At 42.9% G+C, this 17,083-nt stretch overlaps 1 protein-coding gene across 2 annotated transcripts in view; it reads right to left on the reverse strand.

Moving 5' to 3' along the window:
* SND1 (staphylococcal nuclease and tudor domain containing 1) overlaps window positions 1–17,083 on the reverse strand; it is a 959,968-nt gene that overhangs the window by 448,165 nt on the left and 494,720 nt on the right. For both annotated transcript variants that reach the window (XM_075345399.1, XM_075345398.1), the window contains exon 15: window positions 15,723–15,864. In XM_075345399.1, coding sequence (XP_075201514.1) covers window positions 15,723–15,864 — 142 coding nt within the window. The remainder of the gene's footprint in view (window positions 1–15,722; window positions 15,865–17,083) is intronic.

Below are 17,083 nucleotides of genomic sequence, written 5' to 3' on the forward strand. Positions count from 1 at the left end.
AGAGCCGTATTAATTATATTAGTCCGGCCCTCTAAAACCATCACAATTTCTCATGCGGCCCCCTGGGAAAATTAATTGCTCTACTGGCAGTATCGTCTATTCCGTACTGGACATGTTAGGAAAGCACTGCGATAGCGATGAAAGTCCAGCATACACCACATAGAAGAATTGGTCAGTTGACGTTGTACAGGTGTACATAGTAACAGGTCATCTTTACAATTCAATCTAGATACTGAACAATCTACTCTGCCTCTCCCCCAAACTGTTTATATGGTCATTTGATACCTGAAAGGTAATGTCATCCACATCTTTACTTATACAATCTGTTGCCACTGACTGAAAAAAGACTTTTAATTTGTATGCAAAAAAACACTACTAACCTCCAGATATGGAGTTAATCTGCAGGTTAATCGCGTTCTGGAGCTACCTTGCACCAGCCCGAGAGCCTTACAGCCAGGAGGAAACGAACTCTATTCCTCCCGGCAGCCTCAGGCTTTCAGTCATTGGGGTGGTGCAGATGTCTCTTCAGTCCCCGCTCAGGGCATAGTGAGCGGCAGCTGTAACCGTGCCCCCAGCAATGACTCACTGCTGGCTCTAATGCTGAGCCGATTGTAAGCCAGTGCTGGGGGACCTGTTGCAGTAGCTGCTCACTATGCCCAGTGCAATGACTGAAGAAACGCCAGTGCCAACCCTATAACTAAAAGCCTTAGGCTGCCAGGAAGAATAAAATGCATTCCCTCCCAGCAGCAGGGCTTTGTGGTGCTGGCACCGGGGACCTTCAGAACGATATTAACCTGCAGATTAACTCTTTATCTGCAGATTAATAGCGTTGTTTTTTTCTTACCTGACAGGTGCCCTTTGAATGCTCAGGGAGTGTCAACACACTTCCCAGGTCTTTGACTCCTTGGTTCTATTCACCTAACCACAGCTTCCCCTGCTTATTGTCTTGACTCCAGAATATAAATAAATTGTGTGAATGACTTTATATTTTCGATAACAACATGACCATATACACAGTTTGAGATTGTGGATTGTTCTGACAGATTCTATTTAAAGAGAATTTGTCACCAGGTTTTTGCCACCTAATCTGACAGCAGCATAACGTAGGAGCAGAGACCCTGATTCCAGCAGAGTTTCACTTACTGGACTGCTTAGTGCAGTTTTGATAAAATCCCTGATTAATCAGCAGTAGATTATCATTAGAGGACTACTTGGCATGCTGCCAGATAGTCCAGCATATTCATGAGCTCTGTATAACTGCTAGAACTGCAGTAGATAAAACCTTGATTTTAATCAAAATGACAGCAAACAGCTTCGTAAGTTACACATCACTGGAATCAGGGTCTCTGTCTGGCGACAGATTCCCTTTAAGTTGCTTTTAGACATAATATAACAATGCTTTGTCCATACTGGGTTTCTGGGCTCCTATGGAGACATATTTTGGCAACCTGAAAGCTGCCAATAGAACACAAATTAGTGCAATCTCACACAAGGTCAGCAGGTGACAAGTAATGTAGATGTGATTAAAATATTAGAGCACTCATGTGCTCAGTACAATGTTTTCTTTCTTGTGCTTCCACACAGCCTGACTTACCAAGGATTACAGCACAGCAGGTAATGTCAGTGGTGTCCCTAGTAACTATATTTAGTTCTGCACCTCAGTACATGAATGTGCAGGATGCACGGAATAACTAAATTGCTGCATCACTCCAGCTGTTGACATGAAAAGCGCAGAACTGATAAAGAGGCAATCTGACAGCTCATACAGCTAAGGACGGGAACACAATCAGATTACATGCCAAATCCAAGCCACAACAAATTATCAGTGGATTTGCAGGCCACTGAATAGGATATACTAGTAAAACCAAAAGAAAACAAAATAGAGAATATATTTAAAAAAAATATATATATATATTGTGGTGTCTATTATCATTTAAAAAAGTTATTCATTTTATTTTTTAGCTATGAATGATCTACTACAAAACTATTAGACTTTCATATAACCATTCACAAATTTTGATAAAGCATTGTGAATTTCATAAGAACAAAAAAAAGTCACCAGAAGACTCCTTAAGGCTAGTTTCACACATATGGCTTTTCGCCGGATCCGGCGCACTCCAGTACAGTGTATACAGTACAATGGGCGCGCGACAAGCTCCGGTCACATGCTGTCATGTGACCAGAACATGTGACCTGGAAGTTGCCATGCTGCCATTGTACTGTATCACATTGTACTGGAGTTCGCCGAATCCGGCGAAAAGCCAGATGTGTGAAACTAGCCTAAAGGGAATCCGTCAGCAGGTTTTTGCCACCTCATATGAGAGCAGCATGATGTAGTCAAAGAGATGAATCCAACAGTGTTTAACTCCGTTGCAGCCATTCTCCCGCAATCAAAGCTTTTAGATCAGCAGAAGTAGCAGAGCTGGGAAAGCTGCGCCCGCCCACACCAGGCGCTCAGTAGTGATTGTACTTTGACCGTGAGGTATCAATCACGAGAGAGGGTGTGTCAGACTGCCGTGCACGAGATATTGTAGTCCAGTAAAGGTAATCACTAGTGATAAGTGAGCATGCTCGGCACTGCTCATCACGACTGAGCATCAGGGTGCTCTGTTACTTGCGGAGCTCTGCCGAGTATTGCAGGTGCTCTGATATTTCATCTGTGGAAAAACTATCACAACGCACAGGCTTTGTCTACTGCATGATGTGTGCATGCAACCTGATGAGAGCCATTCAAATCTCTGAATGGTTCTCCTTGGGGATAAAAACCTTCTTGGATGTAGTGTGACCAAACTTAAAAACAAGAAAAACACCCTCCCTCCTGCCGGAAATGCTCTGTTTATGATTGGCTGTATGTGGGTGGAGAACCGAAGCGGACAATCATTGACTTTGCAAAATGCTGGAGCTGCCTGAGCATCTGACCAGTAACAAGCCCTAGACCATCACTAGTAAGCAGAAGGTGATAAAGCCTTTAGTTTAAATAAACAGCACACAGACTGAGAAGAGCAGCACAGCTGCTTTTTGTTTTTTAACCCATGCAGCATGATGTTCTCCGCTTACATAGAAAAACCTGCTGACAGATTTCCTTTAAAATAAATTGTCAAGTAGTACATGCAGTCTGATCTGTGGACAGGGTGGGAAAGAGAAGCTGAGCAGAATATGTTGGTATGTGGGAAAAAATTCAATATACAAGGGTTCTTTAAGACATCAGTGATTTCTTCCAGGTGCAAAAAATGGTCAAATTTCATCAGTGTTCTTTATCAGAGTTCAGGCAGTGTGTCACTTTTTACCATCAGAGTTTGGACAAAGTTTAATTAGTTTTTCATAGATGAACGCCCACCGCCCCACCAACCAATGGAGGCTTTTCAAGCTTTTCATAATAGTTAGTGAAAAACTAATGAAATATGGATGGGAATTGAATGCTGTCTGATTTTTTTCCACAGACCAATAAATTTGCATTGGCGATTTGATCTGAAACGCAAATAAAAATCAGTCATTTCTCTGTGAATTTGTTCAGGTTGCTCAGTCTGCAAAACTGCACGGGCATGCGAACAACCGACAGACTAATACGTGTGAAAACCATGAACAGAACTTGTACAAGAAGAACGGACGTCTGAATGAGCTCTAACTTGTATTTTATTCATTAAAATCCCTTGTATGAATGACTCCTGTAATACTCCGTGATTGACAGCTATCTCTGTATATGAAGTCAGACAGGTAGACTGTCAGTCACTAGCTGGACCGCCTACTGGACTTTTTTACATAGAAATATCAGGGATTTCAATGAATAAAATACAAATTATACTTAATTTTTTCCCACAAAAATGTATATGAACCTCATCAGGTCCTCCTGCTCTTAAATATCCTGCCACAGATCCAATAATATTTTCAGCATGACAGGTTCCCTTTAAGGCAAGTGTCAGTTGGCCAAAGGATAAGCCTGAGATCTGTGTAGAGACCGCTTACTAGCACTAATATGCATGACTAATGTTTTTACTATTAAATAGAAAGATGATGTATCATTTTTTATTTTCTGACATATGGCAGATTGTCCAGCGCAGACATGTAATGGTAATCATCATTCTTGAATACTGGTCTTCACTGTGGCACTGTTCTATAGCAAACAAACAAAAGTCACATACAAACATGTACGGCAAACAGAGTTTGGTTAGAAGAGCAGGAGGTAAAATACTTTCTGGTGTGACGCCCACAGTATGAAGTGCTGTGCATAGAAGGCGAAGATTAGAGATGAGCGAACCGGTCACGGTTCGGCTCGAGGTGGTTCGCCGAACGGAGGTCCCGTTCGAGTTCGGCTCGTCGAACATTCGACGAACCGAACTCGAACGTATAGGCTATAATGGGAGGCAATCACAAACACATAAAAATGCATTATAAATGTACACAAACAGTTAATAAACATTGCCATAACACTTACCGGTCCTCGCGATCCCTTCTGCACTCTGTCTCCTGCTGCTATTCCATCCGATGATCGCTGAATCCTCCCGGTGACCTGCACTGCCAGCAGAGAAGCAGGACCTATCGTGACGTCAAAATAGCCATGTGACCAGTCACGTGGCTATTATCTCATTGGCTACAGACTGGTCACATGACTGACACATCATGTAGGACCTGCGAGTGCATCTCTCCGGTACACGGTGCACATATGTGTATCGCCGTGTACCGGCGACATGCTCTAGCACACGGTCGACTCCCCGTTCCGTTAGGGACCGGCTGACACAGCCGGTCATTAACGGAGATCACCGTTGCCATAGCAACGCAGTTAGCGGTGACGTCACCGCTAACCGCGGCTCCGAGAGCACCGTTGCTATGGTAACGCGTCTGTCAGCGTTACCGCTAGCAGCCAGCAGTGATCACTCACGGAGTGAAGGCTGCACGCTGCTTCGCGATTGTAGTGAGCATTGTAGTGAGGATGGAGGCTCCCCAGCCCCAAGTGATGGGCTGGTGAATCTCATCCTTCCTCACTACAATCGTCACTACTACTACACTAGAAAGAAAGAAGACAGAAGAGCAGGATCGTGGAGGGCTGACAGGGGGTAATAAAGATGGAGTCTCTAATGTGTCTGTGTATTTATTTCTATTAAAGTATTTTTTCTCTGTGTGGTGTCTTTTTTTTAACCCTTTATTGGAGATTCTTAATGGCCGGGTCAAACGTGCCTGACATTAAGAATCTCTGGCTTAATACTGGCTGGTAAAACAAAGCCAGTATTAACTCATGATTACCCAACAAGCCACCCGGCTCCAGGGCTGTTGGAAGAGTTGGATACAGCGCCAGATGATGGCGCTTCTATGAGAGCGCCATTTTCTGGGACGGCTGCGGACTGAAATCCGCAGCAGAGGCGCCCACAAACCTCGGGCTAACCTGTGCTGCGGATTCCAATACCCAGCTGCCTAGTTGTACCCGGCTGGACAAAAATAGGGCGAAGCCCACGTCATTTGTTTTTTAATTATTTCATGAAATAAGTGAAATAATTAAAAAAAACGGGCTTCCCTATATTTTTGGTTCCCAGCCGGGTACAAATAGGCAACTGGGGGTTGGAGGCAGCCCGTGGCTGCCAGCTGTACCTGGCTAGCATACAAAAATATGGTGAAGCCCACGTCATTTTTTTGGTGGGCAAAAAACTTCTGCATACAGTCCTGGATGGAGTATGCTGAGCCTTGTAGTTCTGCAGCTGCTGTCTGCTCTTCTCCATACAGACAGACAGCAGCTGCAGAACTACAAGGCTCAGCATACTCCATCCAGGACTGTATGCAGAAGTTTTTTGCCCCCTGAAAAAATTATGTGGGCTTCGCCATATTTTTGTATGCTAGCCAGGTACAGCAGGCAGGTACGGCTGCCCCCAACCCCCAGTTGCCTATTTGTACCCGGCTGGGAACCAAAAATAAAGGGAAGCCCTTTTTTTATTATTTCATGAATTTCATGAAATAATTAGAAAACAAATGACGTAGGCTTTGCCCCATTTTTGTGTCCAGCCAGGTACAACTAGGCAGCTGGGGACTGGAATCCGCACCACCGGTTGGCCTGAGCTTTCTGGGCCCCACTGCTGCGAATTGCAGTCTGCAGCCACCTCAGAAAATGGCATTTTCATAGAAGCGCCATCTTCTGGCGCTGTATCCAACTCTTCCAGCACCTGCCTGCTATACCTGGCTAGCATACAAAAATATGGCGAAGCTCACGTCCTTTTTTTGTAGTTTTTTGGCAAAAAAAAATAAAAAATGCTTCCCTGGATTTTCCATTGCCAGTGAAGGTAACACCAAGCAGTGGGGGTTAGCAGCCAGTAGCTGCTTGGATTACCCTTAGCTAGCAATACAAAAAATGCAGCGGGAGCCCATATATATTTTTTTTAATTATTTATTTAAATAACTAAAAATAAAATGGGCTTCCCTGTATTTTGATTGCTGGACATCACAGTGCTGTAAAAATAAATCTTTAAAAAAATGACGTAGCGCTCCGCGGTATTTTTGATTCTCAGCGCAGATAAAGCAGACAGCTATGGGTTGCCACCCCCATCTGCCTGCCGTTACCTTGGTTGTCAATCAAAATACAGGGAAGCCCATTAATTTTTTCTATTTAAAAAATAGTTAAAAAAAAAAATTACGTTGGGTCCCCCCATTTTTGATAGCCAGCTAGGGTAAAGCAGACGGCTGTAGCCTGAAAACCACAGCTGGCAGCTTTACCGTGGTTGGGGATCCAATATGGAGGTCCCCTCAGGCTCTTTTTTATAATTATTTTATAAATATTAATAATTACACAATAAAAGTAGGGTCCCCCCCAAATTGGATCACCAGCCAAGGTAAAGCGGACAGCTGTGGTCTGGTATTCTCAGGGTGGGAAGGTCCATAGTTATTGGGCCTTCACAGCCTAAAAATAGCAGGCTGCAGGCACCCCAGATGTGGCGCATCCACTAGATGCGCCAATCCTGGCGCTTCACCCCAGCTCATCCCGTGCCCTGGTGCAGTGGCAAACGGGGTAATAAATCGGGTTGATACTAGCTGTAAAGTCACCTGAGATCAAGCCCAGCAGTTTGTGATGTCATGGCGTCTATTAGATACCCAACATCATAAACTGTCAGTACTAACAAAAACAAAAAATCGACAAAAGAAATTTATTTGAAAAAACAGTCCCCAAAACATTTCCTCTTTCACCAATTTATTGTAAGAAAAAAAATAAAGGGGTCCCACGACGACTCTGGACCGTCTAGAATATGGGGGGGAGACACTCAGGGAACGTATCCCCCATTTTCTAGGAGTGCGGACCCTTCATGTGAGGAGTGTGGGTGCAATGAATCTGCACTCACTCTCCCCGGGTCCACAGCAGCAGAGTCCATGTCGTAATGGTTGCTACCAAAGCTGCAATGCCCTGCTCATGAGGTAAGGGCATGCCTTATCAGGAGAACTACTGTAGAGGAAGCTCTGCTCACTGGTATATAGGTGCTCAGAGGTAATAATAGATAAAATTAGTGAGTAACCTCGGCACTCTAAATCTCCCAGACTAAGTCAGTAAGTCACAATGGATAGTAATGCAAAATCACTCTTTATTGGTCCGTATTAAGAAATTTTTTTTTTCATAAGCATATATGTTTTTGTCCAAAACAAGTTACAAATGACGTTTCGGCCTGAGCCTTCGTCAGATTGGACTTATCTGCATGTAATCATGAAAAATGACAATAATCAGTATCACATAAGAGTGAGAGAACAATAACATAAACTCGAACAATGTAGAGGTACAATTGGGATGCAGCAAAAAAATTGCAACACAGCAAGAAATGAAACACATGATACAAATGTCATAATACAGTACAAGGACAATATAGTAATGACAAATATGGGGTCAGAGTAGGCTTAGACAGCTCTGGTACGAAAGAGATGTCAATCATAAAGTAACATGTGCAGTAGGTGTAGAGCTACAGTATGCATGGCAGAGCTAATGGGTAGACCGACCATAGAAAAAGAACGGAGAAAAAGTGGAGCATAAGAGGAGAAAAAGTGGAGAAAAAGTGGAGAAAAAAGTGGAGAAAAAAGTGGAGAAAAAGTGGAGCATAAGAGGAGAAAAAGTGGAGAAAAAGTGGAGAAAAAAGTGGAGAAAAAAGTGGAGAAAAAGTGGAGAAAAAGTGGAGAAAAAGTGGAGAAAAAGTGGAGAAAAAGTGGAGAAAAAGTGGAGAAAAAGTGGAGAAAAAGTGGAGAAAAAGTGGAGAAAAAGTGGAGAAAAAGTGGAGAAAAAGTGGAGATTAAGAGGAGAAAAAGTGGAGAAAAAGTGGAGAAAAAGTGGAGAAAAAGTGGAGAAAAAGTGGAGAAAAAGTGGAGAAAAAGTGGAGAAAAAGTGGAGAAAAAGTGGAGAATAAATGGAGAAAAAAGTGGAGAAAAAAAGTGGAGAAAAAAGTGGAGCATAAGATGAGAAAAAGTGGAGAAAAAAGTGGAGAAAAAGTGGAGCATAAGAGGAGAAAAAGTGGAGAAAAAAGTGGAGAAAAAGTGGAGAAAAAGTGGAGAAAAAGTGGAGAAAAAGTGGAGAAAAAGTGGAGCATAAGAGGAGAAAAAGTGGAGAAAAAGTGGAGAAAAAGTGGAGCATAAGAGGAGAAAAAGTGGAGAAAAAGTGGAGAAAAAGTGGAGAAAAAGTGGAGAAAAAGTGGAGAAAAAGTGGAGAAAAAGTGGAGAAAAAGTGGAGAAAAAGTGGAGAAAAAGTGGAGAAAAAAATGGAGAAAAAGTGGAGAAAAAGTGGAGAATAAGAGGAGAAAAAGTGGAGAAAAAGTGGAGAAAAAGTGGAGAAAAAGTGGAGAATAAGAGGAGAAAAAGTGGAGAAAAAGTGGAGAAAAAGTGGAGAAAAAGTGGAGATTAAGAGGAGAAAAAGTGGAGAAAAAGTGGAGCATAAGAGGAGAAAAAGTGGAGAAAAAGTGGAGAAAAAAGTGGAGAAAAAGTGGAGAAAAAGTGGAGAAAAAGTGGAGAAAAAGTGGAGAAAAAGTGGAGAAAAAGTGGAGAAAAAGTGGAGCATAAGAGGAGAAAAAGTGGAGAAAAAAGTGGAGAAAAAGTGGAGATTAAGAGGAGAAAAAGTGGAGAAAAAGTGGAGAAAAAGTGGAGAGAAAGTGGAGAAAAAATGGAGAAAAAGTGGAGAAAAAGTGGAGAATAAGAGGAGAAAAAGTGGAGAAAAAGTGGAGAAAAAGTGGAGAAAAAGTGGAGAAAAAGTGGAGATTAAGAGGAGAAAAAGTGGAGAAAAAGTGGAGAAAAAGTGGAGAAAAAGTGGAGAAAAAGTGGAAAAAAAGTGGAGAAAAAAGTGGAGAAAAAAGTGGAGAAAAAGTGGAGAAAAAGTGGAGAAAAAGTGGAGAAAAAGTGGAGAAAAAGTGGAGAAAAAGTGGAGAATAAATGGAGAAAAAAGTGGAGAAAAAAGTGGAGAAAAAAGAGGAGAAAAAGTGGAGCATAAGAGGAGAAAAAGTGGAGAAAAAGTGGAGAAAAAGTGGAGCATAAGAGGAGAAAAAGTGGAGAAAAAGTGGAGAAAAAAGTGGAGAAAAAAGTGGAGAAAAAAGTGGAGCATAAGAGGAGAAAAAGTGGAGATTAAGAGGAGAAAAAGTGGAGAAAAAGTGGAGCATAAGAGGAGAAAAAGTGGAGAAAAAGTGGAGCATAAGAGGAGAAAAAGTGGAGATTAAGTGGAGAAAAAGTGGAGAAAAAGTGGAGAAAAAGTGGAGAAAAAGTGGAGAAAAAGTGGAGAAAAAGTGGAGAAAAAGTGGAGAAAAAGTGGAGAAAAAGTGGAGAAAAAGTGGAGAAAAAGTGGAGAAAAAGTGGAGAAAAAGTGGAGAAAAAGTGGAGAAAAAGTGGAGAAAAAAATGGAGAATAAGAGGAGAAAAAGTGGAGAATAAGAGGAGAAAAAGTGGAGAAAAAGTGGAGAAAAAGTGGAGAAAAAGTGGAGAAAAAGTGGAGAAAAAGTGGAGAAAAAGTGGAGAAAAAGTGGAGAAAAAGTGGAGAAAAAGTGGAGAAAAAAGTGGAGAAAAAGTGGAGGAAAAAGTGGAGAAAAAAGTGGAGAAAAAAGTGGAGAAAAAAGTGGAGAAAAAAGTGGAGAAAAAGTGGAGAAAAAGTGGAGAAAAAGTGGAGAAAAAGTGGAGAAAAAGTGGAGCATAAGAGGAGAAAAAGTGGAGAAAAAGTGGAGAAAAAGTGGAGAAAAAGTGGAGCATAAGAGGAGAAAAAGTGGAGAAAAAGTGGAGAAAAAGTGGAGAAAAAGTGGAGAAAAAGTGGAGAAAAAGTGGAGAAAAAGTGGAGCATAAGAGGAGAAAAAGTGGAGAAAAAAGTGGAGAAAAAGTGGAGTAAAAGTGGAGAAAAAGTGGAGAAAAAGTGGAGCATAAGAGGAGAAAAAGTGGAGAAAAAGTGGAGAAAAAGTGGAGAAAAAGTGGAGCATAAGAGGAGAAAAAGTGGAGAAAAAGTGGAGAAAAAGTGGAGAAAAAGTGGAGAAAAAGTGGAGCATAAGAGGAGAAAAAGTGGAGAAAAAGTGGAGAAAAAGTGGAGCATAAGAGGAGAAAAAGTGGAGATTAAGAGGAGAAAAAGTGGAGAAAAAGTGGAGCATAAGAGGAGAAAAAGTGGAGAAAAAGTGGAGTAAAAGTGGAGTAAAAGTGGAGTAAAAGTGGAGTAAAAGTGGAGTAAAAGTGGAGAAAAAGTGGAGAAAAAGTGGAGAAAAAGTGGAGCATAAGAGGAGAAAAAGTGGAGAAAAAGTGGAGAAAAAAGTGGAGAAAAAGTGGAGAAAAAGTGGAGCATAAGAGGAGAAAAAGTGGAGATTAAGAGGAGAAAAAGTGGAGAAAAAGTGGAGCATAAGAGGAGAAAAAGTGGAGAAAAGTGGAGAAAAGTGGAGAAAAAAGTGGAGAAAAAAGTGGAGAAAAAGTGGAGCATAAGAGGAGAAAAAGTGGAGATTAAGAGGAGAAAAAGTGGAGAAAAAGTGGAGCATAAGAGGAGAAAAAGTGGAGAAAAAGTGGAGAAAAAAGTGGAGAAAAAGTGGAGAAAAAGTGGAGCATAAGAGGAGAAAAAGTGGAGATTAAGAGGAGAAAAAGTGGAGAAAAAGTGGAGCATAAGAGGAGAAAAAGTGGAGAAAAGTGGAGAAAAGTGGAGAAAAAAGTGGAGAAAAAAGTGGAGAAAAAGTGGAGCATAAGAGGAGAAAAAGTGGAGATTAAGAGGAGAAAAAGTGGAGAAAAAGTGGAGCATAAGAGGAGAAAAAGTGGAGAAAAAGTGGAGAAAAAGTGGAGAAAAAGTGGAGAAAAAGTGGAGTAAAAGTGGAGAAAAAGTGGAGAAAAAGTGGAGAAAAAGTGGAGAAAAAGTGGAGCATAAGAGGAGAAAAAGTGGAGAAAAAGTGGAGCATAAGAGGAGAAAAAGTGGAGAAAAAAGTGGAGAAAAAGTGGAGAAAAAGTGGAGAAAAAGTGGAGCATAAGAGGAGAAAAAGTGGAGAAAAAGTGGAGAAAAAGTGGAGCATAAGAGGAGAAAAAGTGGAGAAAAAAGTGGAGAAAAAAGTGGAGAAAAAGTGGAGAAAAAGTGGAGAAAAAGTGGAGAAAAAGTGGAGCATAAGAGGAGAAAAAGTGGAGATTAAGAGGAGAAAAAGTGGAGAAAAAGTGGAGAGAAAGTGGAGAAAAAGTGGAGAAAAAGTGGAGAAAAAGTGGAGAAAAAGTGGAGAAAAAGTGGAGAAAAAGTGGAGAAAAAGTGGAGAAAAAGTGGAGAAAAAGTGGAGAAAAAGTGGAGAAAAAGTGGAGAAAAAGTGGAGAAAAAGTGGAGAAAAAGTGGAGAAAAAGTGGAGAAAAAGTGGAGAAAAAGTGGAGAAAAAAATGGAGAAAAAGTGGAGAAAAAGTGGAGAATAAATGGAGAAAAAGTGGAGAAAAAGTGGAGAAAAAGTGGAGCACCCTTTGGTGCCTTTCATGTGGCACTAAGGGGTGCTTAGCTTTGTATTTAGCCAAAAAAATGAAAAAAAAAAATGACGTAGGGTTCCCCCTAGTTTTGTAGCCAGCTAGGGTAAAGCAGACGGCTGCAGCCTGCAGACCACAGCTGGCAACCTCACCTTGGCTGGTAATCCAAAACTGAGGGCACCCCACGCTGTTATTTTAAATTAAATAAATAATTTAAAAAAAAAAAAAACACGTAGGGGTCCCCCAAAATTGGATCACCAGCCAAGGTAAAGCAGAAAGCTGGGGCCTGATATTCTCAGACTAGGGAGGTCCATGGTTATTGGACTCTCCCAAGCCTAAAAATAGCAGGCCGCAGCCGCCCCAGAAGTGGCGCATCCATTAGATGCGCCAATCCTGGTGCTTCGCCCCAGCTCATCCCGCGCCCTGGTGCGGTGGAAAACGGGGTAATATATGGGGTTAATACCAGATGTGTAATGTCACCTGGCATCAAGCCCTGGGGTTGGTGAGGTCAGGCGTCTATCAGATACCCGACATCACCAACCCAGTCAGTAATAAAAAAAAAATAGACGACAAACACATTTTTATTTGAAAAAACACTCCCCAAAACATTCCCTCTTTAACCAATTTATTAGAAAGAAAAACAAATCCAGGTCTGGTGTAATCCAAGGGGTTGCCATGACGATCCACACTGTCCCAGTCAATGAAGAGCAGGATATTCCCCATTGGCTGGGAGAGCAATGCAGTGACCTGAGCGAACATCAATGGGTCAGCCCAGGTCACTGCAGGGGGGTGACAAGTGCTGCTGTCAGCGAGGTACATTACCTGCGCTGATCTCCAGCACACTGACAGCCCCTGTCACTGAGGTCAACGACCGGCGCCTTCACATCAAGTATCGCGAGAGGTCCGTGACGTCACCGCCAGTGTCAGTCTCGGGTCGGAAGCGATAGGTGATGTGACAAGCGGCGGCCATGGAGGACAGTGACAGCGCTGAGGTCGGGATGGCGGGACTTCATCACCGCAGGTAAGCCGAGCGGGGGGGGGGGGGGGGTGAGAGTGTGTGTGTGTGTGCGTGTGTGTATATGTATGTATACATGCCGCGGGCAGGAGAGGGCGGAGCGAGCTGAGCGGGAAGTGTGGGCTTCCTGCACGTAACTAAGATAAACATCGGGTTACTAACCAAAGCGCTTTGCTTGGATACCCGATGTTTATCTTGGTTACCAGCTTGTGGCAGGCTGCCAGCGATGGCTCCTGCACACTGTAGCTGGGAGGGGGGGGGGTGTGCGTGAGTGAGAGTGTGTGTGTGTGTGTGTGTGTATATGTATGTATACATGCCGCGGGCAGGAGGGGGCGGAGTGAGCTGAGCGGGAAGTGTGGGCTTCCTGCACGTAACTAAGATAAACATCGGGTTACTAACCAAAGCGCTTTGCTTGGATACCCGATGTTTATCTTGGTTACCAGCTTGTGGCAGGCTGCCAGCGATGGCTCCTGCACACTGTAGCTGTAAAAAGCCCTGCTTTTTGCTGCTAGAACCGTTCTCGAACGTATCTAGAACTATCGAGCTTTTAGCAAAAAGCTCGAGTTCTAGTTCGATCTCGAACAGCCCAAAAATCACTCGAGCCTAGAACTGGAGAACCACGAACCGCGCTCAACTCTAGCGAAGACTAGTAATGGTTAGAAAGTACAGTAAATCAGGATCCACTGGGAAACCTGTGGAGACCAGTGCTGAATTTCACATAGAAAGGGAACAAACACTGGAACTGTATACATGTCACCACCCTTTTCTAGTTACAGAGTTACCAGTGTGTACTGACTAGAAGCATCAGCTGATGGGAACTTCATGCAAACTCCATCTAAGAGCACATTCCCACAATGAGAATTTAGGGAGTTTTTGATGCTTCAGGTTTTTCCCATGTCTGCAGCATTTAGGCAAATTAATTTACGTGCATTTTTACCACTTATTTGGCACCAGAGTTTTTGTCTCCTTTTAGTATGTTCTGTTTTAAATGAAGTTGCTTTGTTCTAGATACTTCTCAGCATTTGGCTTTGACAAAACTTTGCAGAAACTGCTGTGTGCAAATTTTGTGCATTCTTAGGCTATGTGCCCATGCTGTGGAAAATTCGTGGAATTTGCCACGATTTTTTCATGGAAATTACGCGGATTTTTCAAAAATACGCAGTACAGCGAATCCCCAGCCCTTTCTATGGCATTTGGGGAGTGCTGTGCCCATGCTGCGTTTTTTTCCGCAGCGGAAATAATGCGGATTTCCCTGCGGAAAAATCTGCAGCATGTGAATTATTCTTGCGGATTTCTCCACAGGGTCCCATATACTTACCTGCCTTGATAGCAGACACCGGAGTCACTTCCTCCGGAGCAGAGAAGCGCAGTGGAGCCAGGAGCATGAAGCAGGAGGTGGTTGGCAAGGCCTGCACGAGCTCCAGTCATGTGACAGCCAGAACTAGTGCAGGCCCACCCACCTTCTCCAGCAATGTGAAGACAAACACAGCTGGAGAGTGCAGTGCTGCATGATGGAGGCAAGTATGAACTCACCGATCACTGCAGCACTTGTTCTGCATTGAGGATGCAGTGCCGCAGCCATGGTACTGTATCCTCAATGCAGAATGACCGCAGCATATCCGCAGGACATTCCGCAATAAAACCGCAGCAAGTAGACAGAGTTGTGCTGCGGTTTTCTGGGAGCTCCTGCGGAATGTCCTGCGGATATATCCACAGGACACTTTCCCCGTGGGCACATAGCCTTAGTGTGGTTTTGCAGCATAAGTAATTTTTATCTGCAGTTTTGCCGCTTCTAATGCAATTTTATGCAACCTGAAACATGCACCACAGGCCAATTTCTATATATCGAATACACTTGGCTGGAACTGTAAGATGAAACTTTTTTTTGCAGAGTGAAAATATACAGTGTCAAAAACTCACCAAAAACTCGTTGTGGGAAATTAACTTTATAACAATATGCACTTTACTACTAAAGATCTTCTTTTGGTCATTTTTAACAAATTTATTAGAGTAATAGGCACTACTAATGCACAAATACAACTGGTCACATTGATATCATGTTACAATGGTGCAAGACTGATCCCCACTGTGTTAGGCTAGGTTCACATTTCCGTTGTTTTAAATCCGTCAGGTACGTCAGTGACGGATCAGTCGTTTTTTAGATGTCAACTGACGGATGTGTTTTTCACAGGATTTCTTTCACAGGAATCCTGTGAAAAAAACTGATCTGTCGCGTCCGTTACATCCGCTGTGCGTCCGTTTTTTGACGGATCAGTCATGATCCGTTTGTGTTTGGGACAGCCCAATGGGTGTGCTAAACATGCTGGGCATGCTCAGTAGAGCATGACGGAATCCAGCGCTGGATTCCGTCGTAAGACTGATTACGACGGAATCCAGCACCATAGACATCCATTACAAGCTTGTCGGATTCCTGCACGGCGCGTTAATGTTGACGGCCAGAAAAACGTTACATTCTGCGTTGCTCCCGCTCGGAGCGACTGACCGCGACGCAGCGGATGCAACACAAGGTAATCAGTCGCAATCCGCCACTAATGCAAGTCTATGGGACACAACGGAATCCGCTAAACAGATTGCGTTGTTTACCATAGCCACGGATTGTGACTGATACATTTTAATGGAAATGTGAACCTAGCCTAAGAATTAGATAGTAATTTTGAAGTGAAGTGCTGCATGATGTGCTATTTTTTCTAGCAAATAAGACTGATATGCAAACAAACTCCAAATGGATCTAATGTAGATCCAGTGCAGCACAGAAAAAAAAACTGGACTCAATTGTTAGAAAGCATTTTCTCTGTAAAATCCTCACTTACCGGCCAGGAGGAAGGTGATAAGGCAAGTTTCCTTTGGCATGTAAAGTTTCAGCCTGGACCCACTGAATACATATTCTACAATTGCTTCTGAACGCCCAGCTCTCTGCAAGAAGGGAAGAAACTGTTTTGCTTTTTGGGTATCCTAGAAAACAAAAACAAAAAATCCCATTAAGGTAAGCGTATTACACAAAGAATTACAAAGAACACTTTCACTTTGACCAAAAACGCTGCGATGTGCAGTACAAGCACAGTGGATAGAATTTCTAGAAATCCCATTCCCACTGTGCTTGTTTTTCCACAGCATGAACCGACATGAGTAGTGGCTTCCCAAGCCGCAGCATGTCAATTTATTGCTGGGAGCCGCAAGTGTTCTCCGCAGAGAGAACGGAGAGAAAGGCCACAGTGCCTAAGCCTGGTTTGTGGGCACAAAGAGTTGCAGTCTTCTGTGGCGCACACTCGTGGCCCCACAGGAGAGGACATGCTGTATCCAGGACACAGCATGTCTGGATCGGGGGCACATAGTGTTAGGAGTCTTTAAATCCTCTGACTACAGAAGACATAGCATTATATCTCATATCGCCCACAATATCCGTAGTGGTCAGCCAACAATCTCATGTACTGAACTTTTTAAAATTTGCACTTACAAATGAATGAACAAATCAAATCTATTCTCTATGGACGAACATAAAATAGCAATCTGGTGTCAAATTCAGGATTGCCAGATGTTGGAATTTTACTTTCCTGGCTAATTCACCACAATCCATATCTTAAATGTAGATTATGATCCAGTTTTCCTGCAGAAATGAAGTGGAATTACTAAGGATGAAATCTATCACATTTCTGCATCAAATCCGAATTTCGCACCCAGGGGAGTACAATTATGTTCCATGTAAACTAAGTTAGATCTCATTCAGATGTCAGTGCCTTCAGTCAGTCTGACGGTCATCAGTGTTTTTCGTCCAATTTTCACCAGTTTGGTCAGTGATACAATCTTTACCATCAGAGTTACAGCAGCAATTTTGACATATGAAAAATTAATATGGAAATCTTCTCCGATTCATTACAATTTTAATTTCTGATTTTCACAGACCCACAAACTTGTATTGGTAATATCAATATGTGATGCTGATCAAAACTGACACGGCTCCGTGATTTATTTTGCCACGCAGTCTCCAAAAAAACCCAATGGTAACAAATTGCTGTATGGGTTTGTAGAAAAATGGCACTCACCAGATTGTTGCTGTGCATAAGGTGATTTTTATTCAGGCGTGGAGGTTACATGTGTGGGGGCCGGCGGGGAGGGAGCCCCTGCACCTGCTGCGATAGTCACCGGGGGCACGGGCCTGGGGGCCGCATGAAGC

Source organism: Anomaloglossus baeobatrachus, chromosome 4 (genome assembly GCF_048569485.1).
Source record: "Anomaloglossus baeobatrachus isolate aAnoBae1 chromosome 4, aAnoBae1.hap1, whole genome shotgun sequence".
In the NCBI taxonomy this organism is placed as follows: domain Eukaryota; kingdom Metazoa; phylum Chordata; class Amphibia; order Anura; family Aromobatidae; genus Anomaloglossus; species Anomaloglossus baeobatrachus.